The sequence below is a fragment of the Sander lucioperca genome, chromosome 6 (assembly GCF_008315115.2).
Source record: "Sander lucioperca isolate FBNREF2018 chromosome 6, SLUC_FBN_1.2, whole genome shotgun sequence".
Taxonomy (NCBI): Eukaryota; Metazoa; Chordata; class Actinopteri; order Perciformes; family Percidae; genus Sander; species Sander lucioperca.
Genome location: NC_050178.1, coordinates 10,306,566 through 10,334,256, shown reverse-complemented (window position 1 = coordinate 10,334,256; position 27,691 = coordinate 10,306,566). Strand labels below are relative to the sequence as shown.

Sequence of the window (27,691 nt, the reverse complement as noted above, 5' to 3'; positions counted from 1 at the left end):
ATACTGCTGTGCTGCTATAATGGAGACATTCTTTTAATCTTCAAAATTTTCTTTTCTGTATTCAATTATATTTCACTGCAGGATCATTAATTTCATCCTGCTTGCACACACAGTAGTGAGTAAATAAAGACAAATTTTAATTACTTGCCTTTTGACTTAAGGTGTGATAAAACAAGTTCACAGTTCTTTTTTATTTACCCAATCTCACCTCCACACTTTCCTTACCCAAGACCTTCATTTCACATCGCCTCATAACTTTCCCAGAACTCAAGAGTCCTGCGTTTTGGTTGACAGGATGCAGCCCTGTACAGCTTTCTCCTTCAGAAGCTATAATGTCTTTTTCAGTGTTGATGCTACAATATCCCTCATGAAAAATCCCCTGTTAAGACAGGCTCTTCATGTTTAATGTCATGTCACTCCATATAACCTTCCCTGTGACAGTTGTAAGACTGTAAATATGTTCATGACGACATTTTATTCAAGTACATTTATATTTCTGTAAGAGACTCATGACACTGATTTGATCTAGTAATCCATATCTCTTAAAAGATATTTAGGCTGCAACTAATGATTATTTGTATTATCAATATGTATGTTAATTGATTAACCATTTAGGAAAACAGTGACAAATGGGCATCCCAATTTTCCAGAACCCAAGTTGAAATATTCCGGTTCCTTGTGTTGTCAGACCAACAATCCAAAACCCAAAAATATTACATTTATTATCAAAGAAGATTAAGAAAACCAGCAAACTCCAATTTTGCTACAACTAACACAGCAATAATTAATAATACAAATAAATTGTAGATTAACAAAGACATCATGTTATATAGTTAGTCTAAATGGAAATAGTGTCATGTACATGCTTTTACACACTGTTGTAATGGCAGCTGCTGTAACTTTAGTACATTCATTAGAAGTCTGCATGTACTTATCCATAACTGTGCAAAGGTCAAGCAAATCAATAGACCAATAGCTAGATATGGTCAACACTGGTTGGTAATTCAGTATTCCACTCGTGTGCTGTCTGATGCACACACAAAACCAAAAATACCACAAATTCAGGGAAAGTGTGTCTAGCAAGAGGATTCCTTTAGTGCCCGTTTAATTCAACAACAGCTGTATGCCAAGTATGCCACTTTAAGTAATGGGACCTGCTTTTATTATGTCTGCTCTTTTTTTCCATTTACAATAGAGTTTCACTAAAGCAGACAGCTGACTTAGATTTTTTTTAATTTACCGCAGTGACTTGGGATTGTGAGTAACTCAATTACTTCACAGCAATAAATAAACTCTTTCTTCCATATCAGTGACTTTTTCCTCATCAGTGAGGACTACTATCCTGGCATTACAGTTTAGTTTTTAGTATTAGGTTTAATTGGATGTCCTCAGATCTCCATATGCAATATTACCAATCAATCAAAACTATCAAATCTACCAGACGCATATAAAATACCTTTTGAATTCATGAAGTGCCAACTTGCACTGATGATTTCCAATTTTTAGTCTGCTGGTTCCCAAAAAGATCAGACATTTGAAACTATTCCAAACTATATTTCTCGCCGTGGGGTCTCGGTGTAACTTACCTCTCTGAAGTTCTCTGGGCCACACTCTAAGCCTCTGAAGTTACACTCCAGCAGCATGTCCTCAATGCGGTGTCGAGTGCGGTTGTAGAACTCATCCAGGCTGAAGCGAGAGCCGGGCGGGCGGTCCGGTTCTGGGGCGAGCGGAAACCCCGGTGCCATGCCTTCTTCGAAGCCCAGCAGAGGGCCCATGAAAATCAGGTCGCTGTAGCTCATCTGAGACTTCCGAACAAAGTTGTAGTTACACATGGTGACAGCCGGAAAGGTCATGTTTTTGGCTGAGTTTTCATCCAGCAAGGTGATGTAATCGTATTGGAAATAGTATATGACCCTGTCAACTACCTGTAACAAGAAAGCGGACAGGGCCATGGTGAAGGCCACCGCCCAAAAACCCTGGCGAAAACCAAACTTCTTGTTCTCCACAAACACGTGGTTGGCGCCATGGAGCGAGCAACCGTCGAAGAAAGCGGCCAGGTCGTCCACCTCGCTGGCGTTGTCCTCCTCATCATTGTAATCATCCTCCTGACCACACCCATCCAGGTAGTCCTGCGAGTCCCTGTCACCATAACTCTTCTTCACCCGCTTGTAGTGGTCGTCAAAACCGTCTTTACCATATCCTCTGCCGGGCTCGTCATCGTCGGCAGAAAAGGAGATGGTGCACATGATCCGTACCGGCATTGTGGCAGGATGAATAACCTAATAATGCTTAGAAATAAGATAGCCACCTAAAGCCAGCAGCCCAATCCTGAAACAATCAAAGAGTCCAAAATCCTGAAGCAATGAAATCTGGCAACTCTGGCTAGTGACGCAAAACCATCAGTCGAAATAATCCTGGAATTCAGCAATCAGGCAACAAGAAACAACATCTGAAGTATTTACAGTACTCTGTCACAAACTCGGTTGGCCCTTAAAGTGGGGTCAAAATACTGACCCAATCAAACACATATGGTCCCAAACAAAGTCAAAACATCATCTGAGGCAATGAGCGCAAGCTGAAAAGAACCACACACTCCGCTTGCCGCCATTCATATCTGCTCTGAGTTGAACTGAGATGCCCTGCCTGGGTTTGTCCTTGTGTCTGGGGGGCAGATCCATCCCTTAGAGCAATTTCGCAAGAGAGACGAAGAAGAAGAAGAAGAAGAAGAAGAAGAAGGGAAGGAGTAAGAGGAGGAGGAGGGGATAGAAGGTGAGGCCATGAGCAGTATAGGACACAGAATACTCCCACAGGGCCCAGCTACAGGTCACTGTGCCGAGGCAGAGTTTCACCGTTTACAGGAAAAACACTGAGGCTTGACGCAGTGGGAGAAAGAAAATGTAAGAGAATGGCTGCCAATGTACAGTAGCAAAGCACTAAATAGGCTGTTATTTCTGCTGATTTTATTGTTCCGCATGACCTCACTCCTCCCCCTAAAAGAAAATGATCTCAGCACAGTTGTGTAATCAAATGCAAATAATACTTAGGTGTCATTGAAATGACTACAGATGATCAATTGGAGAAGATTCACACCCTGGAATATACAACACATCCTTACATACAATGGTTTCATTGTTGGATCTGCTCTTACGATGAGTTACGGGGTACAGGGAAGTACAGGGAACTACAACAAAAGAGATGTGTCCTTTCAGAAGATTCTGGGAGAAGAAAATAATATGTTCATATGTGATGCCTAATCAAAAAATAAGCTTTAACAGAGCAACCCGCAAGGAAAAAAGTCAAGGAATTTAATCATAACTTCCATTTGCTCATTGTTATTTTAATCTAATGGCCCATTTTGCCAACAGATCTCCCCCACATGGCTGCGAGCAGTTCTGTGGAAAGTAGATTAACTGAAAGCAAATATGTACAAGCATCTCAACTGGATCCTTTCATTATTGAATATGGAGAAAATGCAGATTCCCAGAGGAGGTGTTGGTTGTGATATGAAAAGGAAATGTAAGAGACGATCCATCTGTATCGATCCACCTCCATTAGACTGCTGAGATTATTTTCAGAAACATGAGGGTGTCAGAAAATGAAACGTTAGATGCATTTAGGGTAATGACAGCACTCTTTACAATAAAAACCTACAGCTAATGATACCACAGGATACCTCTAAGGAGCAGACACATAAACTGGTAAAACCAATGAAAAACACATTACCCAAACCGATCCATTGTGCTGAGCTTTTAAACCATAACAACCCACCAGCATGTTTTCCTCAGGGGGGGGACTCTAATATCAAGTGAGAGGGTGAGAAAGGCAGCAGACTTGGTCAATATGTACTAAACGGCAGCTGTGAAGTTTGACCATCACAGAAAAAAAAACAGCTGACGATAAAAAAAGCAAACAAAAGGTTTGTGGCTTGGCCTTGATCCGGCTCTATCTTGGAGCCTGCTTACCAGCAGCGCCTGATAGCCTCTGGTTCTTGAATATGTATTTGTGATTACTAGATAGCCTCCGGCATCCAGCCTGACCTCACAAGAAGGTCACAGAGCTCCCTCAGCTGCAGTCCCTAGGCCTTCTGAGATGCATGAATATTCACATCCACTAACATCTTGGATTTTGCACAAGCAAGTTGTGAAACTGCTGGGGAGGAAATTAAACTGTGAAAAGCAGTGCAGTGACCCTCTGAGTAAAGTCAGATGATTAGGTTAATGTACAAGTTCATGCCAAAATATCTTAATTACATTGTCAGTGCAGATTTATTGATGCTCACAGGGTTGCAATGAATCTGTTTGTTTTGGCACTATGTTCTTCTCAAAAGTGATAAATCTAAAAGCAAACACAATTATCTTGCTTCATTCTTCCCCATTTATCTTCTCTTTTACGTCTTTTCATCCTTATCCCTTTCCTGTCATTATTCATTGCTTTCAAATAATGTTCACTCTGCCTCAACATACATATTGTTATCCACTAGGGGGCAGCAGCAGTACATCTCATTCTGTAGTCTCTACTAAGGGCTGAAAAGATTAAAAGAGTAAAGATGCCAACTGTGAAGACAAAAGTACTTTCTATCTGTCTTATGTATGATACACTACGTATTTTTATATAAATATAGTTCCATGTGTCAAAAACATTATATTGTTTCTTTCTCAACATGATGCTTTGACTTTAACTAAGGAGTTGCCACTGGTGAGCTCCCAAATTAAACTTGATAAAGCAGCTTTTTAACTGCAGAAAAAAGGATGAACATACAGACAATAAAAGATTGCTTTGAGCTTTTAAATCAACAGATTGTCCTAAAAAAACACATTTCATCATAACACCTTTTGAACCAGAAATGTGACTTCACTCCCATAAAATGACCCTGACTTAATTAAGCAGCTCCACCACTTACTGTTCGTGAAATCATCCTAAAAGGGATGCTGACCAATAATCGCTACTGGATTCAAATCCTTTGTTGCATGGTGTGTTGTCACCTCTCTAAAAATATACTTTAAATGATCCCCCAACAAGAAAAATCTATTTGCCTCTGCACATGAACCCTGAACTCACAGGAAAAAAAGGAAATAAAAAAAAAAAGCAATGTGATAACATTTTGAGGCCACATTTTGAAATCAGGTCAAAAGGTGGCAGTGTTGTGATGTGAGTGTCCACAGTCAGAGCTACAGCTCTCACCCTTGGGGCTAGGATTTCAACAAGGCCGGGCATTTCACCATGGTCAAAGTGAGAAGAGCGCAGGGCAGATGAGAGGAGAGGTTCAATGCTCCCTTTCAAGCCCCTCTCACCAGCTCCGCTTACAGCTAGGATCGACCTGGCGTTGCCATGGATACATCCTGGCCTTCAGCAAGAGAGGATGCACAAAGCCCATTACTCAGAACATGCATATAGTCACACATACAAAAACACAAGAGAGAGAGACACACACACACACACACACACACACACACACACACACACACACACACACACACACACACACACACAGGCTTGAATGCTTTCACATAGTTTTTGCATACCTCGTAAATCTGATTTGACTTAGGATTTGAAGTGAGAGTGAGAGGAGAGTCAAGATGACAAAATAAAGACATCACAAAGAAGAGCTGACACACTGAGGCAATGATTTTACTTGCTCAGAGGCAGCATTCAATCAATAGTCTAGCATTCATATTCTTAGGTTATTGTGGTATTCAATGGCTTCCACCTGCACAGGAAAAACAAAGAGCAAGTAAACAAGCACCGAGCTCGGCCCATTCCCAGAAGACGCTGTGGTACAATGAGGAAGATGCCAAAGGCAATGATGCTGTTCTCCAAAACACAATATTGTGTCCTCGCCTTTCAACAGGGGCCTTCGCTATCTGATACACAGTGTTATACGCAGAAGCTCCCCTGCTGGGAGGAAATAATATAGAGGGAATAACCTATTTAAAAAAAAAAAAACCGAGTTGTGGCCAAATATCACATTTCTCATTTAAAGCAGTCCAGAGGTGATACACAACTTCATGACCTGTGCCACGATATGGTTGATAATAAGGAAACACAGAGCAGAGACAGGGTTTTCCTGGTAATAGATGACAATATAGTCAAATCGTGTTTTCAGGAAAAAAAGGTTTTGACACACAAGTCTCAGGAGGCCAACTCTTTATGCTGATGGACAAACATCTGGCTACAACACACTATAAAGGACAAATTTTTAGATTGAGACAAAGAAAAAGAAAGAAAGGTTTGAGCCTTGCATCATGTTTTGGTGTCTCGTGCTGACCAAAAAGCTGCCTGCCTGTAAGAAATGCTTCATCACTGAAAATAATTTCACATCTCTTTCTCTCTCTAGGGAGAGTGACAAGCCCAAGAAAGATTTATGTCAGATGACATTTTGAAATAACTGAACAAAAACTAAGTTAACACCAAACCCATTTTTTCTGTAAATGGCGCCAATTTCTACACCTTTTTCCATTCCACTTTGTCCATATTGTAATTATTATCCAGGGTACACAGTACTGTATCACTAAAATACAAATGTCTCAGGTTTGTTCCGCTCTGCTACACATGCCTCACATAAATGTAGTTGTTCCAAGCTTGAGCTTTTTTCACACTGTGGAAACAGTGATGTTATACAGCTATCACAGGCAAAATAAAAGTCAATAATAAACACTAAAAGCAGTAACTGAGAGGTTTAAAGTACAAGTCTTCATGCGCTCAAAAGATATATGAGGCAAACACGGTGGCACCAGACCACCTCCTTTAAAGCTGACCTTGGCTAATAGCAGATTTAATGATAAAATGACAGATTTACAGTAAAATGGTAGATCGACTGTTGGGCTCACAGTCCTGTGTGTTGGCTAGTAAGCTTTCATCAGAGGCATAATAGGCAAGTACTGCTTGTCTTTCTGCCGTGTGATTTGGTTATGCATTCAGAATGAAGGCTTCTATGGCTGAAGACCAATCTCAGCCGCACATAACCATCAAGTATTTGAAAGTCGGTTTAGCATTAGTAAATGACAACTTGCCTGCCAGAAAATAGTTGAAACGGCCAATCACAAGTTCCTCAAGCCCAAGGTTAGATTGCTTGTTCTGTCCAAACAACAACTTACCATCATGAATGACAAAGAAACCACAACATTTCAGAGGCTGGAACAAGTGATTTATTTGCATTTTTTGCAGGGGTTCAGCTCTACTCTCTCCTTTGTCATGAAACAATATTTTTAAAATCACTTCAGTCAGTTTTGTTGGAGCCATCATTCAGTGGCCACTAGAGAAACTGCAGCTTAACCAACCATGGTTGTTGTCAGTTGGCTAAAACAAGAACTAAGGCCGTGTTTGTATGGAACTTTTCTCTTTCCGTTTTCCACTGTGGATAATACCCCCTCAGTGAAGGTGACATTCTCAGCTTATTGCCATTGTGATGCTGCGCAAAACTGCCGTGTAATCATTTTCATCATTTCACCATTTCAACGTGACATCACTGAATCCTTTCTCTACCAAACAGAGAAACGTTTGCACGAGTCGAGTTGAGCCGTACCATGCATTGGAAAAATTCACTCAGTACTTGTGGCTTTTTGGTGGCTCCGCTAATTTACCCATCATAAAAATGCAATGTCCAAAGTTTAAACCTGGCCCAGGACTGCCTGTTTTACTCCCACTCTCTACCAATTTGTTCAGTTTCTCTCCACTTTAAACTTTTATCTAAAAAAGGTTAAAATCCTAGAAAACAATCTTGAGAACAAAACATAAATGACTAAGAATTACTCATTGCCTGACCATGGTCAGTAGCAAACATAATGTCAAACAGAATGTGGCTGGTTCATTTATAAAAGCCAACAGCCGTGGGGTAGAAACTGCTCCCTGTAGCAGCTGGTTTATGTCGCTGCCTGTGTACCACTGCAGAGCAGATCTCGCTTTCGACACACTGTCACACAACTAAAGCCTTCAAAGAAAGATCTCTTCCACAGCGGAGTGCTACTTTCTTCTCCAGGTTTTTTTGCCAACCGTTACCTACAGTACTGCAGTACCTTGGCCTGGGCACCGACAATGCAGCAATGTGGCCAACTGCAGACGGCACAGGAAAACAGCTGCTCAGTGGGCAGTAGAGATGGGGCTTTCATTGGGATGGAGACTGAATTCAAAGACACTGGTAAGCATTCATACGAGGGGAAGCTACAGGAGACTAGGGCTGCAACTAACAACTATTTTGATAACCGATTAATCTAACCTGAATCTACCTCGATTATTACTTACAGAAGGTTAATCGATTATTAATTGGATAAAAAATAAAAAAGCTACATTTTATTATTTTCAGCATTCTATTAAAAAACCAAAACACATTCATCTTCATCTTGTACAATGCTCTTTTAAACATTTACAGTTACCTGTAACTCAATACATACCATGTTGTTTTAGCTGGCCTAATAATTGGCAATGTAAAAGGCAAGTACTAATAAAAGAAATTAAATAAATGGACAATGGGGATACAGCCATGCACAGTATAAAAGGGAAATATAACGTTAATGAAAAATTTTAATTGTGTCCCAGTTTGTTTCCTGTTGCTGTGTCTGTGAATGACATCAGCTGACAGGAAGTAAACACTGATCGAATCTGTTGCCTAGCAATGCAATTCGTGAAATGGTCTAGCGTTACATATAAGATTAGATATTGCTCACATTTCTGTTGTGAAGAAATAAAGGATTCATTTTAGACTAGACTAAAATAATGACATGAAATATTCCCCAAACTACATCATGTTACGTTATATTCCAGTGTCTCTCCAACCTAATTTCAGCTAATTAGCGTTAAAACTAGGGCTGGATGATTAATCGAAAAATAATCGTAACCGAAATTCAGAGCCTAGTCAGCCTAGCCAAGTCGGTTATTTCGGTCTTTTAATCCTATTAATATTTCCGCAGCCGCCCACTGTGTGTTAATGTACTTTCCCCTTAAAACATATTACGGCTGCCGGGTGTGTAGTCACGTGACTCCGCCCCGTCCAGTCTGCGACCATAGGTGCTTTCCGATCGGATAGTACTTGTACTTTTTAGAGGAAAAGTACACTTCTAAGCAGTTCTAAAAACTACTCTCCCCCAAAATCTTTTTTCCCATTTGCATTCCCACTGGCCAAGTGGCCATAGGGACTGGTAGGAGGGGTAAGGGAGCGACGCAAGCACAGCAACGGTCTTTATAGCATCGTCACTAGACCTCAGCGCCACATACAACAACAACAAATGATGCTAATATGTGCACTTTTCCTATATTAAATGCACGTCCATTCTCGTAGTAATTCACATAATGTTTTGCTCAACACAGACGGGGCTTTATTACACTCGGAACAGACCCCGCCTCTGCCTGCTGCGCTGTGGACGTGTGTGTGTGTGTGTGTGTGAGACGGCCGGCGAGCCGCAGGACACACTTGTGGAGTTTAACTCCGAAAAGACAGTTAACCACAGGTTCCCGTTAATCTTATGATGGACATTTATTATTTATTTTCTACATTTTTAGGAAACTTTTTTTTTTACATTAAAACTTAAATTACTTTTTTATAAGACGTTTTTATTTCATTGTAAAATCTACTGTTGTAGATTTCAGTTCAGTTGTTTGAAATATTTAATAAATAAGCATTAATTGCTATCTGTGTGTTGTTTCCTTATTTTAGAATCACAAAGATAGGATTATTACTATTTCATTAGAAAAAATAACCGTGAACATATTTACAGTATAAGAAAAGAACATTTTTTTAAAAATAATCGTTCAATAATCGTAATCGAGGTAACTTGTTCGATTAATCGTGATTATGATTTTAGCCAAAGTCGTCCAGCCCTAGTTAAAACTACCTAAATCTGTTGTCTCTGGCAGATTTGTGTCCATTTTGACTGCCAAACACACAGATTAGCCTCAAGTACGTGGAAAAATGTTAACTTCTGTGGCAGATTTCAGACAGACCTTATCCTGTATGATGACTTCCTATGGAATTAGTGAATTAGCTAACAGGCTATTTTATTCAATTCAGTTGCTTGTTTATGTTGATAGTTAAATTCTGAAATTGAATAATTAAAAATAAATGGAGAAGGACTTTCGGTCGGCACCAAGGTGCTTCTGGAAAACCGTTCACCACCTCAGGAGGGGGAAGCGGGGAACCATCCAAGCTGTGTACAGTAAGGATGGGACGCTGTTGACCTTAACTGAGGAGGTAATAGGGCGGTGGAAGGAGCACTTTGAGGAACTCCTAAATCCGACTAATACGCCCTCTATGGTAGAGGCAGAGCTGGAGGATGATGGGGGATTGTCGTCAATTTCCCTGGTGGAAGTTGCTGAGGTAGTTAAAGAACTCCACAGTGGCAAAGCCCCCAGGGATTGATGAGATCCGTCCAGAAATGCTTAAAGCTCTGGGTGTGGAGGGGTTGTCTTAGTTGACACGCCTCTTCAACATTGCGTGGAAGTCTGGGACGGTGCCTAAGGAGTGGCAGACCGGGGTGGTGGTTCCCCTTTTCAAAAAGGGGGACCAGAGGGTGTGTGCCAATTACAGGGGTATCACACTTCTCAGCCTCCCTGGTAAAGTCTACTCCAAGGTGCTGGAAAGGAGGGTTCGGTCGATAGTCGAACCTCAGGTTGAAGAGGAACAATGCGGATTCCGTCCTGGTCGTGGACAACGGACCAGATCTTTACTCTCGCAAGGATCCTGGAGGGAGCCTGGGAGTATGCCCAACCGGTCTACATGTGCTTTGTGGATCTGGAGAAGGCGTATGACCGGGTCCCCCGGGAGATACTGTGGGAGGTGCTGCGGGAGTATGGGGTGAGGGGGTCCCTTCTCAGGGCCATCCAATCTCTGTACGACCAAAGCGAGAGCTGTGTCCGGGTTCTCGGCAGTAAGTCGGACTCGTTTCAGGTGAGAGTTGGCCTCCGCCAGGGCTGCGCTTTTGTCAATCCTGTTTGTAGTATTTATGGACAGGATATCGAGGCGTAGTCGGGGTGGAGAGGGGTTGCAGTTCGGTGGGCTGGGGATCTCATCGCTGCTTTTTGCAGATGATGTGGTCCTGATGGCATCATCGGCCTGTGACCTTCAGCACTCACTGGATCGGTTCGCAGCCGAGTGTGAAGCAGCTGGGATGAGGATCAGCACCTCTAAATCGGAGGCCATGGTTCTCAGCAGGAAACCGATGGATTGCCTTCTCCAGGTAGGGAATGAGTCCTTACCCCAAGTGAAGGAGTTCAAGTACCTTGGAGTCTTGTTTGCGAGTGAGGGGACAATGGAGCGGGAGATTGGTCAGAGAATCGGCGCAGCGGGTGCGGTATTACATTCAATTTATCGCACCGCTGTGACGAAAAGAGAGCTGAGCCAGAAGGCAAAGCTCTCGATCTACCGGTCAGTTTTCGTTTCTACCCTCACCTATGGTCATGAAGGCTGGGTCATGACCGAAAGAACGAGATCCAGGGTACAAGCGGCCGAAATGGGTTTCCTCAGGAGGGTGGCTGGCGTCTCCCTTAGAGATAGGGTGAGAAGCTCAGTCATCCGTGAGGAGCTCGGAGTAGAGCCGCTGCTCCTTCGCGTCGAAAGGAGCCAGTTGAGGTGGTTTGGGCATCTGGTAAGGATGCCCCCTGGGCGCCTCCCTAGGGAGGTGTTCCAGGCACGTCCAGCTGGGAGGAGGCCTCGGGGAAGACCCAGGACTAGGTGGAGGGATTATATCTCCAACCTGGCCTGGGAACGCCTCAGGATCCCCCAGTCGGAGCTGGTTAATGTGGCTCGGGAAAGGGAAGTTTGGGGTCCCCTGCTGGAGCTGCTACCCCCGCGACCCGAGAACGGATAAGCGGACGAAGATGGATGGATGGATGGATGGATGATAAAAATAAACTAGTTCAGCTAGTTCAACACTTTGTGAATTTGAGCAATGCTATTGTGTTAAAAATATACTGTATAATTAGCATTGGCTACACCACCTAAATCAAAGTTAAATAAAAGTGGGAGAGTTCATTATTACAATACATTCATTCTGTCTGTCCTGTTTTTGTCTCAGTAATGCTCCATGCACCTATTCCATAACACTAGATGGTAACCCTGATTCGATCGATCTGTGTTTGCAGCCCTACAGGAGACGCTGCGCACGCTGCATCTTAAGCAGTGTTGATATTTATGACATATTTGAACTATACACTATGTAGTGATGGGAATCTAGTGATGATATGCAGCTGGGGGGCAGTCAGGCCACCAAGTGCTTTTAGTGTAAAAAAAAAAAGAAACTGAAACAGAGATAGAGCGATGTAGTTAGGGTCAGTGCAATTAGCACTGCATTGAAGCTGGAGATGGATGCCAGATGGGATTTATAGAAGAAGAAGACAGATGAAATCAATGGAGCTATCATATGTCTGCTTTTGAAATCAATGGAATCCATTGAAACACCAGCCTGTTCAGATCAGAGTCAGGATCTTCAAAGCCTCTTCCACTTTCTGGCTCTGATTGATATGTCAAATGTGAACAGAGATGGGTCAGAGGGCAACGATAGCCACTCTTTGATTGGCTTTCTGTCCTGCTGCATTACACAGCGGCATTGGCTCCCCCCTGAATGCGATTATCACTCGGTCCTACTCATTACCTCCACAGTGAGGTCTCCTCTTCCTCCTTCTCACCTACTGTATTTCAAATCAGCCTTTACTCGCTCTATCTGTTCGATTTACTTTATGTCCCACAATTTATCTCTGCTCTCTACCTTTTCCTCTCTCTATCACTATTACTAAGATGAGTACCATCAACCACAACACAAGAGCCGAGAGGGACACAGTTATCAAGCTGAATGGTTTAAATATGTAACTCAGTGGCATTTTCATGAAGCCAATTCATAAGGGCAGGCCCAGAGTCACACAGCTTGGGGATCTCAACACTAATATCAGTGATTACTGTGTCTGCTTTCAGGACCTCCATCTGCATCATTTCATACATACCAATAAACGCTAAGCAAGCTCCCTCCATATGCATGCATTCACTCAGTCTAAACCCTATAAATAGACAATAAGGCTTACTTTTACAGGTTTTAACAGTCATCTTGTGTATAATACATGGACATGCTGAGGCTGTGATTTGAAAGTCCAGGGTCTTTACTCTGGCTCAGACATAATGTGTTTTTGTCTGTGTCTTGTCATTATTTCTGTCTGAAACCCATGCAAATAATGCATAGGAATTACGAAACAATCATGACATTTGCTGTATTGCTCATTTTGCCAGATATGCCACATCACATTTTTCTGTACTTTTTTTCTTTCTTTTTTTTTTTTTTACTGTCTGCCGAAATGATGATATATATTCAGCAATCAATTCTGGTCTCAGTGTATCATTTTCAATATGGTTGCAGAACAAATGTCATTAATTTTGCACTACTCTCAAATAAGACAAGTTGCTAAAAAATTCAGCGTTGTGGCCGGGTTAACTCAGTGGGTAGAGCAGGCGCACATGTACTGAGAGGTTTATGCCTCGACGCAGAGGTCCAGGGTTTGAGTCCGACCTGTGACGATTTCCTGCATGTCTTCCCCCTCTCTCTCCTTTCTCACCTAGCTGTCCTATCAATTAAAGGCGGAAAAGCCCCAAAACATCAACTTTGCTTCTAGTCACACAGCATGAGCAATTAGATTTTCTTCAGATTTAGGCTATGTTTAGACGGAAACGATCTAAAGAGAAACCGCAAAAGTGGCGTTGCATTCTCACTTTTTATTCCATGTTTAGACGAGCGTTCTGGGGGGGAAATCTGCATGCATATGGTGACGCAAAAGTGTGTGCAATTTGATGTAGTATGCACACCAGGCGGCTAGGTGGTAGTGTGAAGCACTGCCACACAACACCTCCGCGTAGAACCTTCCTTCTACTTCTCTCCCTGTCCTCTCCCTAGTAGCGCGAAGCGAACAACAAAAGCTTACAATTTTGTCTGGACAGACGAGGAGGTGGAGTTATTGCTCCAAACAATGCACACACACAACACACACACAGCACACACACACGGCACGCACACACGTGGCACAGCACACACGGCACGCACACATACACTCGCACAGTGCGTTTTTACCCTTTAGACGGGGACGCGATGGTGGAGCGTTTTTAAGATTTCCACTCTGGAGGGTGGTTTCACTTTTTTGCATTTTTAAGCACATCTGATAAAATATTTTTACGTTTTCACCCGCAGTTTAGCATACATCACAGAACTAGGTTTAGGGTGACCATCTTTTGTTTTGGCGCCATCAATATCTTGGCATAACACAAACTTGACAGCTTGTCCTAGAGATACAGTATATGCTTTAGGGAAAATGCACAGAACCTTAGAGTTGAGACACTGCAGTGCACGTTAACACATCGTGTTTAAACTGTACTGTACCTTAATCTCTCCTCGATCGACAATCAATAAATGCTCATATAAGACATCAAAGTCTCTTGAACCTTCATGTATCCAGAAGTTAAGCTGCTCCTAAGTTTTTCCTTAACAGTCACCAACTCACACCATCTGATCAGTTATCAGGTGGAACACACATCGCTTTTTTTTGTCCCTCAGTCACTTACACAGACACACGCGCAAACACCTGCCCACATGTGACGCTCAGACAGTGATGTTGACAACTACTCCATCACTGCCACAAAATGTACTGGACCCTTTCAGGTGGCAAACAAACCCACCGCCATTCCTTGACAGGTGATGGGCGGTCAGCTGAGGCCAGATTCCCCAGTCTCATCACAGCCAATCACAGCATGAATGTCTTGGACCTGGTGCATCTCTGTTTGCCGCTTCAGTATTCAGCGGTGCTACCTCCAAGGAACCCTCAGGAGAGCTGGGGGGAAGGTAAGGGAAAGGAAAGAAAGACAGAGGGTGGGGGTGGGGGATGAAGAAGGGGTGGTGAAAAAAGATTAGAGGTAGCAAAAAAAGGGTGGGAGAGAGGGAGGGTGGGAGCCAGATGCCTGGGATCAGATCTATTTGTCATGTCAGATAATATGACAAGCGCTCCAAGGGGGGAGGTTTATAACTAGATTATTGAGAGTACGTCGATTTATTTGCAGGACTAAGAGAGCCAACACACACAGGAGCCTGACACACTCATCACTTTTTAAAACAAGATTAGATTTTGTTCATTTGCTAACCGGATTATGTTGTATATTTGAGTAAAACTAAAAATTTGTCAGAGACGTGGATAGTTTGGATAATTGGGGAAGCATCAGCCACGGTTATTGAGCTGCTTTAACAACCTTAGTCCTGAAGGTTTGCATAATGCATGCTTTCAGTCGTCTAGCTATCCATCCATCAATCAATCTATTGGTGTGCTCACTAATCAGTCTGCTGCATTTTACAAACTTGCACTACAGCATTTATTGTGTTTAATACACGCGGCCAGGTCTAAAATTACCACCTAAGGCAAAACATAAATGTTGAGTGGAAGGTTTAATTCACACTTCAGTCAACAAAACCTCTATGTCCAATAAGTTCAAATGAGTCTGTCCACATGTGACTGTTTGTTCCTTTAAATGTAACAAACAGGCCCAGCTTGAACACAAAACATCGTAAAAACAAATGTGGTTGCTAAAACACAGGGGAGAGATTCTTGTTCTTTTCTACATTCACAGTCTGTAAGAACTTAAAAACAAAAATGATCAACAATCCAAGATGAGGTCAAGAAAAAAAAGATGTCAACTTTGCCTTGTAAATCATGTTCTCACAGTTGTCAGGGTATGTTGTCATGTGTGCACCTGGCCGTCACTCCCCAAAATGAAACTGAAGCCACATTTAAAAGCTTGTTTTTGCTGCCATGTCATATCCAAACAGCGATAAAAAAAAACTTTTCTTGTATGAAGTTCCCGAGAATGTCCTGAGAATTAATGCGATGTTTTAATACTTTACATTTACCTCCTCAGCCACTAATGAGTTGTAGACGGTAAAAAGATTCAAGAGCCATCAACTAGTGAAGATTAGGATCTGGACAGGCCTTGACAGGAGCTCACTATATGAGATTTACCATTTCCTCATCCCAAATAAGGGCCTGGCTGCTGATGAGAAGGGGGCAAAATCAATACGCCCTCCTCGTTCCCATGCTCAATAGGAGCAAGAGGCACTAAAAGAGGGTCAATGATTTAGCGCATCTCTTGCTGAAGGAGATTAATAAACATGAGAGTGCAGAGTTTTGCTGCCGTTCACATCAGAGAGGTGAGAATGATGGGGAAAGTTAATTCAGCCTGCTAAGATAGCTAGCACCGAGAGACGGAAGGTCACTTCTATTTCGTTTTTGGCAGAGTACACAGTTCTGCCTTCCTTCTCCTTAAGTTTTGTTCTATTACCATATCCATCTGTGGCTTTCCTGGGGGGAAGTTGTAAATATCATTATTTATTTGGATGAAGACATTTCTTTTTGGCTGCATTTAAAAAAAAATAAGGATGTGGCTATAATTCAAAGGCTCAAGACTCAACTTTCCAACCTTAAGTTACTTGATACACAGATGAAAAAAAAAATAAAGATATGTTGGGAATTACATGGGAGGGAGGGAACACAATCAAATCTGTGTATTAGAAATAGCAGTACTTGCAGAGTAAACCCACATGGCTTCTACATCAACACGAGGCAGGCATTAAACTGTATCCTGAGGAGGTGCAGTGACAGCTTCAAGTAGTTTGGTATTATACCATCGTGCCCAATTTACAAGCCAGATGATATTTGCATCAGAGGCAGAGAAATTCCTCAGTGAAAACACAGCTTAGGGAAGAAAAGCATCTTCTGTTATCTGACTGATAAAGACAGCGCTACTCGCATCTTCGTTATTTTTCTTGCTAGTTTTTCTTCCTCTAAGCTCCTTATACAGTATGTTTTCCCCCATGGAATAATGGATCTGAGAACCTAAAATTGGCCATATGCCTACACTTTATATCACTGATTTCACTGATTTAGGTCTTACGTAGCTTTGTATTTATCCAACCAAAGTCTGCATTAATAAAACTATTCTTTAGTATTTACAAACAGGATGTTACTTATGTAGGGAAATGAACCAACTGCCCTCTTCTTTTTAAGTAACTTTCCTTAAGAGGGTGAAATCCTGCCGATAAGGAATGGTGCCTCAGTCCTCTTTGAAAAATGCTGCAGGCAGCTACCTGGCTGGATGATTTAAATTCAAAGAGTAAAAAGGCCGTACTGTATAGGGAGTCTCGGTTCATTAGGGCTCTGTGCTGAGAAAGCTGGATATTGTAGAAAGAAGCTAGCTGCAGTTACAAAGTCACCTGGGTGAAAACCCATGCATGTTTTCCATCAGGCAGCGTAAAGCCGGTGCTAACCAGAAACTTTCAAGTGAATGACTAAGAAGCGACTTTGATGTAGCTGACAAGGAGCTAGTAATGAGGATGACTTTTTATCTCACCGTAGCCCCCCTCCCCAAACCTCTTCTCTTTGAATCAAATGATTGCAAGTCAGTATGCTGATACGTGTGTCTATCCATTTGTTGATGCTGCTCGTCTCCCCTGCTAAACACCAACTGCCACTGTTTGAACTGGGGGTCACATTTTCCTCCTGCTCATGACTGAATCCCTTCACCAGCTGGGAGAATCTGTGCAGCGAAAGTAAATAAGATATCAGCTAAGCTAGCACATAAAATTCACCAAAGTACTGTACTTGACCCAGGTCTTGAGCCAGGAACCCTGAGCTGCTCCGGCTGAAGTATATAACTCTTGCATCGTTTACCATTTTGGCAGCTCGGCTGATTCAGCTTAACAGTGAAAACAATGAGACACAGAAATGTGAAAAAAAACTAGAAAACTAGAATAAACATGCCCTGTAACTGAAGTGTGCTTAAAACAAGTGGGGCAAGCACAAAGGGTAAGACAACCGATTGTGATGTTTTTTGTTACAGCTGCTTTCCACTTATTTTCTTTGACTTTGCTGTCAGTTTATATGGTATCAGATATGGGTCACATCCTGGAATAAATAAAAATCGGTCATCCAAAAAGAAAGAAAGACGCAAACATGAGCAGCAATTCAGAATTGAGCATACAGCCTTAGTAATAAAGATACTATCATGCTGTTAGCTTGCATTGCGATCGTGTCTGTAAATATTGTAAGCACTGTTCAACAACAGCCAGTTAGAAATACTTACTTGTACCAGCCGAGAAAGACAATTTATCGCTAATGATAGCAAATTGCAACACCGTTTGTGTTACGTGTGTACGAAAACCTTTGGTGTTTGCTGGTTTTGATAGAGATCAAATAAAACCTCAAAAGCAAAACCTTCTTCTGCCTGTCTAAAAGTGGAGCCGTGAGATGAAGCGAAAGACTGTGATTAAACAGGGACAAAATAATTGATATTCCTTGCGAGACCCTGGGTCTCTGCCAAAAGAGGAATGGGGGAAGACGGAGAAGAGGGGAAAAAACGGAAATGTATTACTCAACGTCAGTAATGACCATAAACATATAAATCACAGGGAACTGAGGCTGTTGCTGGAAAAATGATTCAGGCACTGCTTTGAGGGGGAAGGTTGAAGGGAGCACATGAGGGATGAAGGAAGGAATGGAGGAGCAGAAGAAAAAGAAGAAGGAAATGAAGGAAAATGCAGGCTCAAACAACACTGCACTGCAGGGTGTCTACTGTTGTTATGTCACCACTCAGTTACAAGTACTGACACGTATCAGCAGAGGATTTTTCTTCATAACCAATGCTTGATGCATGATGTATCAAACCCTCACTTGATTTTTTCCCTTACACATGCTACATCACAATCACATGCTGATCTTTTTAATGGCACCCATGCACATTCAATAGTAGTCAAACCATTTTAGGGTCCTGCGACTAACCTTGTATGGCATTATCAAATAGGAACAAGCAGTTGGACAGTTCACCCCCACAGATGCCAGTGGAGCCAATCAGCTGACCAGCAGCAAATCAATCACGATTACCTGGCTTTTAAAAAAAGACCAAAGGATTTAATGACCAGTGTGACTTTGTCTCAATCCACAAGAGAAAACAAGGACACGTATACATGCGGGGCACTACTATTACACAGCACGGAAATATCTCTGGTGTTCTGTCAGTGTCATAGCAAAAAAAAGGCTGGCTGAATATAGAAATGCAACAACTAAAGTTTTGATTATCGAGTAATCTGCCTTAGATTTCCTTAATTGCTTAATTATGTGTTCTGTCTTTAAATTCAAGCATTCAGGAAATGCTGAAATTTGACAACCATAATTTCCCAGAGGTAAAAAAATGATTCGGAAAGAATTAATCGATTATCGAAATAGTTAATGTTTTTTTATTTTGTTCCCTAATCCTCATCCTTATCTTGTGCTTTTTTATTTGATGGTGGCATTACAAGTCATGCAGGCAACATCCTAATTGAAGACTTTGTCTTTAAGACATGTACATACAAAGTGTATGAAATCAGTTTGACATGAGGCTGGTGAGATAATCTGCAAAAACCCTGCTGTAGGTGCAGCAGTATAACAGAAATGAAGCAGCAGACACCAAGACATTAACCGCAAGCAGATCTGCGGGGGAGTAATGCAACTGGCAGCCTCATACTGAGTCTGCGAGGCATCCAACACCAACTCATGATATGTTTGTTACTACAAGCAGCAAATATGTAGCTTAGTGAAGTGACACGGTGATCTCGGGCATCTCAGTGGAGGGTAAACCCTCAGGGAAGAGCTGCCATGGTCCAAAACGGCCTACAGCGGGACAGGAAAAGTCTGCTTCCTTCCGGCTTGCAGGACTTGTGTGAGGCCCAGCAGCTGATAAGTGGCAGACAAACAGATTTGGGGAAGCCGCAAGTTTTTTTCAGCAGTATTACAGGAAAGAACAAAACAATGGGCAGCTTCACATGTCACACGAAAATTCTATCTTGTCAGGCTTCAATTAAAAACGTTTGTGTCCGAACAGCAGCAGAGCGAAACATTCAGCGTCCGGGGAGGAGCTACTGGCATCTACGGTAGAGATGTTCCGATACCAGTATCGGTATTGTCTCCGATACTGCCTAAAATGCTGGTATCGGTATCGGGAAGTACTGGAGTTTATGCACCGATCCGATACCACATAATAAAGCCCTAAAGAAAATCTACGTTAAAGTAGTTTATTTATGTTCTTTTTCCGTTATAACTGACTGTCAAACTGGATAATAAAAGAAAGTTCTGTGGCATTCATGTTTCACAAAGAGTTTAACCTGAGCCAGACCGACAACAAAGATAGAAATAATATCACATCTATACAGGGATAGTAGTATACAGTTGTTAAAACATAATGAAATATATGACACACTGGTATGGGATGAGTACTCAGTATCGGCCGATACGCAAGTTCAGGTATCGGAATCGGTATCGGGAAGCAAAAAATGGTATCGGGCCATCTCTAATCTACGGGCGCGGTTTAGAGGTGTGACGGCCGCGACTATTGGTTCAAATGTGATAGACAGATGGTTCATCCAATCACCTGCCTTCCCTTTTCCAAACAGTTTCCAATAACTGCTTCTCTGATGGTTCTGTGTAACAAACCATCTGGCTCGTCAGGTTAGGTGAATGAAGCGTTGCATTTTAACAGACTGCTAAAGTAGCTCCATTTGTCTAAAGCCTGGTTCACACGGCAGGATAATTAGGCCGATTTTAGCCCCGATTCACCCTTTCCGACAATCTTAAGGATGCTCCGATTGTCGTAAAATAATCTGATCAGATATTCCTGCCGTGTGTGGTGTGTTAAGACTGCTCTCGTCTGCTCGGAAGGACGTCGGGACCGCTCCGATCTCAAATCGGGGATATCCAACATGTTGGATTGTTTTGGCCCGATTTCTCCTCGTGTGTGGTGTCCCCCGGGGACAGACGAGCACGCAGCCTGTGGACTGTGGCGTGTAGCCAATCAGAAAGCGAGGTGACGAGGCGGCGAGGAAAGCACCGGGAAACAAAATCAAAACAGCCGGCGGCATGGCGCACCAGAAAGTCCAGTGGACGTCGGAGATAAGTATAGCAAGTATAGTCCATGCTCGCGTTGTCTCCACTTCTTTGACCATCGCCTTTTCTTTTGATAACGTTTTTTTTTGGTTAAAAACAAACTACAAACTATCGCCACTGCATCCTCTTCGTCCGCCATGATTGTTTACTCTGAAGTCACGTTTGATCTCGAGGGATTTTGCGAGATTTCTCGTCTGACCTGGGAATGCTCGGGAGTCAAATCGGTTTGTGTGTGATGTGTTGATTTTGCCGCGTGCTGCGCACCACACCCTGTACGACCAAAACTGTTAGACCCGTGATTTTTTATCGCCGTGTGTGGGGTCTCTCAGGATTGGAAAATCGGCCGACAATTTTAAAATCATCCCGTGTGAACCACGCTTAAAGCCTATTTTTAATATTTGCAGGCAAGGATCGAGGTGTAGTGACACCACTAGTTTAACTACATTTAACAGCAGTAGTAGCAGTCAGGTAGTGTAACTTTTTCCATTATTCTCTATAACCATTATGATCACTTAACAATAGATGTTTCTTGATGCAAAATAGCTTCAGTGTGTTAAGCTATTTTTTTCTGAGTAGCTTTGTAGCTTCAGTGTTTCCTCTGTTGATTTGAAAATGGCGGCCCGCCATGGCAAAATTTCTGCCGCCATGGTATCAGAAATAGGGCAGACGCACAATGTACAGTAGTCACGGTTGCCTTTTAAAGGATCCTGCCTGTTGGAAAGCCTGTCCACACCCCCCGCAGATGGACGGCGATACTGCAGTCTGATGTCGGTTGAGTGAGCGGCACTGCGTTTTGATGTCTGTTTTAGAGAGGGAGCGGACTTTTTAGTTATTCCTTTTATTTATTCTGTCTGGTTTGTGCGTTCGTGAGGAAAACGTGAGTATTGTGCATGTGCATCAGTTTGTTGTGTGACACCATGCAGGACAAATATATCTGTATAGTTAAACTATTTAGATCAAAGTTATGGCAGGAGTTGTCATGAAAGCCTTATTTTCGGCACACTCGTTAGAGACTATTTAGTTAATCATCGCCGTTAATATGTGATAACGCCGGTTTATATCACACTCTGTGTGCTCGGAGTGTTTATATGTTAAAGTTAACTTTTATAATATAGCCTAGTGTAGGAGGTTATTGTGAAGTGAATCTCAGTTTCTGTGCTCTGTATCTAACCACTTGGTGATTTTTTCAACGCTCCATATCTGTAGCCTACTTGTAACATTGGTAACAGCTACAGCTAATATTTTTGTGCACTGTAAGTTTATAGCTGCTGCTTTTAGTTCACTTAGTAACTATATTAACCACTGTTGAATGTTGTTCGGACAGACTGGCCCCCACTGCTAAAAAAAATCCTAAAGGAAACACTGAGCTTGCTACAATACCTCCAACGAAGTAGCTAAACTATTTAATGAAGTGTAGCTTGAGCATGACTTATTTCTAAGTAGCAACCCTAACACTGTTTGTGGGATTTCTTTGTGTTTAACAGAGAGGAAGTTTGCTCATCTGGATCATGTTTTAAGCACAATGACGACACAGAAAAGCAAGCTGACACATCAGAAAGACTGAGGAAGTACAGTACCTTTGTTCAAGATGTTAATGGAGTTTCAGGAAATCTTTGGATTAACTATCATCTCCTGCCTTGAATTTAATCAATAAGTGAGAGCATACGAGTGAGAGGCCAAGAGAGAAAAGTGGTGAGGTGCAGAGAAAGTATAATTATACATTGAAGTTTATTTACATAACAATGAGGACTATAAAGCCTTAATGTAAAACATCTTCCTACAACACATACACAGAAACAAATTTAGAGCGAGTGTGTACAATTGTGACCTTGATTACAATCTTGCGGCAAAATTTAAGATTTGTTTTTGTCTCAGACACTCGCCTAATTCGATTTTGCTTTGGCTTTATCTTACACAGCCAGAGGCCAGAATTACTAATGTACCACATACAGTAAATATCACCAATATTAGATAGACATTTTGTTCTTTGTTTTTACTTGTGCGTGTGCCAGATTCAAGTATCACTGCAACATTTTCCAAAAATTCGCCCACTGCTTTGGATTTTGGTCTCAAAAAAGTCGAGTCGACCAATTCTGCTTTTATAAACAAAACTTGTTTCCTTGCCACTGGGCAGAGGGCAAGCTGAAGTAAAACATTCTAGACATGAAAGTAAAATATATGACCGTTTTTCACAACACTGACACCATAATTTTATGTGGCCTTGATATATTGGACTTGACAGCAAATCAGGATTGAGCTGTAAGTATATTTTTCTACCAAGCCTTCAACAATTTCAGCCAGAAGACAGTTCTTTCTTGAGGAAATCTTTTGAAGAAATTCTCCTGAAAGGAAATCTCTTATTCTTCTATTTTGGGCTCTCTTTTATCCATTCTGCTACATACTTTTCTCTCATTTAACCATTTGTTCATTTGCCGTTTTTCTCCTTCTTCCACTTCCTCCATCTCCTTCCTACCACACCTTTACAGTACATTCACTCTTTTATTTTGCCTTTCCCTCCACCTACCCCTTCCCCTATCGCCAACACCTACCCCTAATTTGAACCACACCCCAGGGACGTAGTTGTCTAATCTGATTGAGAACTGACTGTATTTTTCTTGCAGACATCGTGATTAGATCTGTTTTTTTCTTCCATCTCTTGCAGTTGTTGTTTTTACTAGAAAGACCCCTGTGGCTAAACTTCCTCATTAGCCGTCCTGCAGAGTAGCACAGCAGAACTATACCTGCACCAGTATGTCTCCATTTAGCTCTCCCCCAGCCTGCAAGCCTTACAGCTATCCCACTGCTTAGTCTCACCTCGCTTACCACAGGTACTGATATTTTGTGCACTTCCGATAGCCTGCAAATTTATATACATACACACACAGATGCATAAATGTATACTATACAGTACATACATAAATCAACCTCCAAAACTTGACATTCTGAGCATGATTGAACATTAACTTTCCAGTGAGCACAACCCAACAAATCCAGACATCTGTGCAGCACCGCTGCTAGATAGTGACATGAGCAGTAATCAAAATGTGTATCTTAGAAAATACCTCATGGCTCACCTCAGAACAAGATAAACTTAATTCATGTTCACACAGCGGACAACATGATAATCAACAAGTGAGAAAAAGTCATTTTGTTTCCAATGTAGCAGGGTGACCAGAGAACCCCACTTCTACCATGGGTGAACTATTCAATAAAAGTTTCCCAGTTGTCTTAAAACCTTTCTTTGACAGGCTAAATGAATAGAAAAAAGAATCCCCACAGAACAGTTCTGTCCATCTTGAGGTAAATGGCATCTCTAAAATCAAGCCACAAAAGGTTTTGTATGTTTGTTTGATTTATCTAAGTAACTTAAAGCAGAAATCAGAAATGTTCCACCCGTTCAAACTAGAACAAAGACGATGACACATCTAGAGCTGTTTGTGGAGTCGCTTGACCTCATTTTCATTGGTATGCAGTGAAAATCTCATGATCTAAGCAGATTACGTTACTGTAAACTGGAAGCAGTCTGCTGGAATCTACAACGACTTGGAAAACTATACCTATATGCTGATTTCCATCAACTTTATCAATTTTGTTTTGGCTAGAACTGAAATGATTGACTTGATTGGCAGAAACATTAAATAATTGCGTAACTAATTTTTTGGGGGGCAAAAACACCAAACTCTCCAGTTTCTCCAGTGTGAGGATGTTAATGTGCTGCTTTTTTCTGTTTATATCAATACCAATTATATATATATATTTTTGTTGCAATTTGAAGATTACCCTGGACTCTTGTTATGAACATTTTTACTATTTTCTGACATGTAACCAAATGATTAATTGCTTAAATGAGAAAATAAATGTCAGATTAATTGATGAAAATATATATATAATATACAGAATAAAAAGATATTTCTATTTCCTTTTTTGAAATGTACTACAGAACCAAATCCACACCTGTAACACAGCTGCTTGGGAAATAATTCTCTACAATTGGACATTTAGTGTTTAACACGGTAAACTGTTGGGTGGCAAGCTGCAGGCACTTTGTCTCTTTGGATGGATCATCACACACCATTATACATCATGACGTAATGAAGGTACACACACAGTCACATATACACCTCCAGAGATACCTCCAGGCCCCTGTGGCCATAACATGCTAATTTAATATAGCAATACATGAAGACAGAGCAAAATGCGTCATACTCTGAAAACCGCATCCACTGGAGAGGAAAGAATCAAAACAGCACCACAATATGCAACCAAGTTAGCTGTTAGTAAGCTAGTATGAGCTATGTGTAAGCATGCTAAGGCACTTTCAAACATAATACTGCAAAGCTTTCTGATTTATCAACATCCCACTGTGACACAAGTTGCATACTGTCAAAATACTTTACCTTATCTTACAGAAATATAGTTAGCCTAAAACTGACTTAGTTATGGGTTCTGTACCCTTTTGTTAGTGCATCCCGACACACAGCAGCTTTAGGCATTTTTCTGCTTAGCAGACGGAATTGACAAGGAGGCACCTTCACGCAATACAAAGTCAACAAAGAGGGATACAATTTTTCCCCTCAGGTGTGGGCGGGACTTAATTGCGCTCTGTCTCTATTTTCATCTTGTCATTATTTTGTAACACAAAATCTGCTGTTACTTTGAGTCATGCTTGATTGTGACTCATTTCCTCCCCTGTAAGCCGGACACTTTTTTTGAATTGTAATACATGTCAGAGATACAATTAACGTTTTATTTATTTAATTCAGTTGACTTTATACTCTTTTGTGCATTAACCTTATTACGTAGCTAACAAACTAAAATAATTAACTTCTAAATGAACCTCTGGAGCAACATGCTGAATTGAAACACCGACTCGTTCCCACCTTTGCATTGCTGTAATGATGGCTGTTACATTAGCTGGAAACAGATTCTCCAGAAGCTTTAGAAGGGTACGGAAATGAGCCTCTGTGCTACTTTCCTTTACTCTGTCTTTGATGTGTGATATCACAAACAGGTCTGCTCGTGTTTTATTACAGCTGGCACACAAAAAGAGAGGAGAGGAGGGGATGATGAGGGAATATCTCTGATGAAGTCTTTCTTGGGATACTGAGCGCAGTGTAACCTATCTGATGAGCATTATGCATGTATGCCTTCTTTTATGCCTTCTCAGGAGGGAAACTCGTAACATAATTCATCATGCATGCTTTACGGCAGGGCCGCCTGTGGGGCAAAAAAACACCTTTTCAGGGGGAAAGAAGTGACATTCAGCAACCATGTAGAAAAGTAATTGGCTTTAACACCTTTCTTCAAAACAGAATACATAAGAAGTGGTCTCGGTTAATAGCTAAATATCATGAACAAAGGTTTCCAGTTGGATACAAGCTTGTTCAGCCCACACAATGCATCAGTGACAGGTGTCTGTGTTTACTGTTCAGTGAAGGTCAATTAAACAGCAAAAAAAAAAGCCCCCATGCCTGGCCTGTGTACTACAATACTAGAACTGAAGTGCTTCACGTTGCATGTCCTTATCGACTAAATGCTGAGAGCCACAACTGAATGCTTCAACAGGCCAGAGAGTATTTCACATGGTGAGAAAAAAAAAGTTAATGCTGATCCAGCATATGACCTTGGTAACAAAAACCTACTGGGCAGATATCATCAGAGAGAGAGAGAGGGAAGGAGAAGAGAGAGGGATGAGAAAGGAGGTCAGAGAGAAATACATAAACATTTCAAACACAATTCACCCATAAATGTATGTTAGGTATCAACAGCTTTGTTTCCTGACAATAAGGAGATGCTTGTAATTTGTATTCCTTTTTTGTTCATTTTAATTATAATCAGTAACTTGTAACTGGGAGAAACGTAACACATTTTTGTGTATGTGTATGTTTATCTACAGACAAATATACAACCTCAGGAGCATTCCTGTGAGCCGGAGGAAGGCTCAATCCCTTTTGCTTGTATAAGCTCCTCTAAAGCCCCAAACCTCCTATTTGGGCAGCTGCATTCGGTGCATGAAAATGGCTTAGAGTCCTTTCAGGCTTGTAGGTTATGCAAACCGCAGCACAGAATTATCTCTCTAAACACGGTGAGTGGAAATTCATTACCTTGACCGTTGTGTCTCTTAACAGCAACTTCACAAGTCAATTTAAGAATACAACGGCAAAGAAAATGTTGTGATTTAAAAGAGAAATATCACATTGGAACAGGGTTGGAAAAGAAGAATTGTCTTGGTTACTCAGTAACGTCATGTGACATTACAGAGAAAAAAAAAAAGCTGAGGCCTTTTGAATATCATTTCTGAAGACCAAGGTCACACTAATGCATAATTAGTAAATGTGAAAACATAATTCGTTTTTCATTTATGGCCTCCCATTTACACTAATGGTGAATTACCTACATATACAGTATATGTATACCTTCACCTCTGACTCACTGAGTGACACACAGTACTGTGCTGTAGCCTTTTTACTTTAGCATTGATCATTAATCATTAATACTGCCAATTCAACAAATATTTACTAGGGCTGTCAGCATTAACGCGTTAATCGCGATGCGATTAAGGGCCGAGCAAAATGCGCTAAATTTTTTTAATCGTGTTAATCGCATGCCGCCATTTATTAATTTATTTTCACTTCACTCAGCTTTGCGTCGTGCCTAACAGGCTACTATTTTGCCGTACTTCCTCATAACACATCCTGCTGCTGCAGGAATAGCAACGCGGATTTCGGTGCCTCATTCTGGTGCCACTGATATGTCTGCGCTTCTCTCTGAT

The 27,691-nt window shown here is 41.6% G+C and overlaps 1 protein-coding gene and 1 long non-coding RNA gene across 3 annotated transcripts in view; both read right to left on the bottom strand.

Annotated features, from left to right (window-relative positions):
• asic1b (acid-sensing (proton-gated) ion channel 1b) overlaps positions 1-27,691 on the bottom strand; it is a 195,301-nt gene that overhangs the window by 57,613 nt on the left and 109,997 nt on the right. The window contains exon 1 of one of the 2 annotated variants that reach the window (XM_031301825.2): positions 1,587-2,629. The exons of the other annotated variant lie outside the window; for it this stretch is intronic. Coding sequence (XP_031157685.1) covers positions 1,587-2,261 — 675 coding nt within the window. The 5' untranslated portion in view covers positions 2,262-2,629. Of the gene's footprint in view, positions 1-1,586; positions 2,630-27,691 lie in introns of those variants that run through there. 2 annotated transcript variants of the gene reach the window in all.
• On the bottom strand, positions 7,339-22,005 carry LOC118495261. Its single transcript, XR_004897604.1, has 3 exons — positions 21,923-22,005; positions 12,386-12,389; positions 7,339-7,351 (listed from the first exon to the last, which is right to left on the bottom strand). It is a non-coding gene; the product is annotated as an uncharacterized LOC118495261 (long non-coding RNA).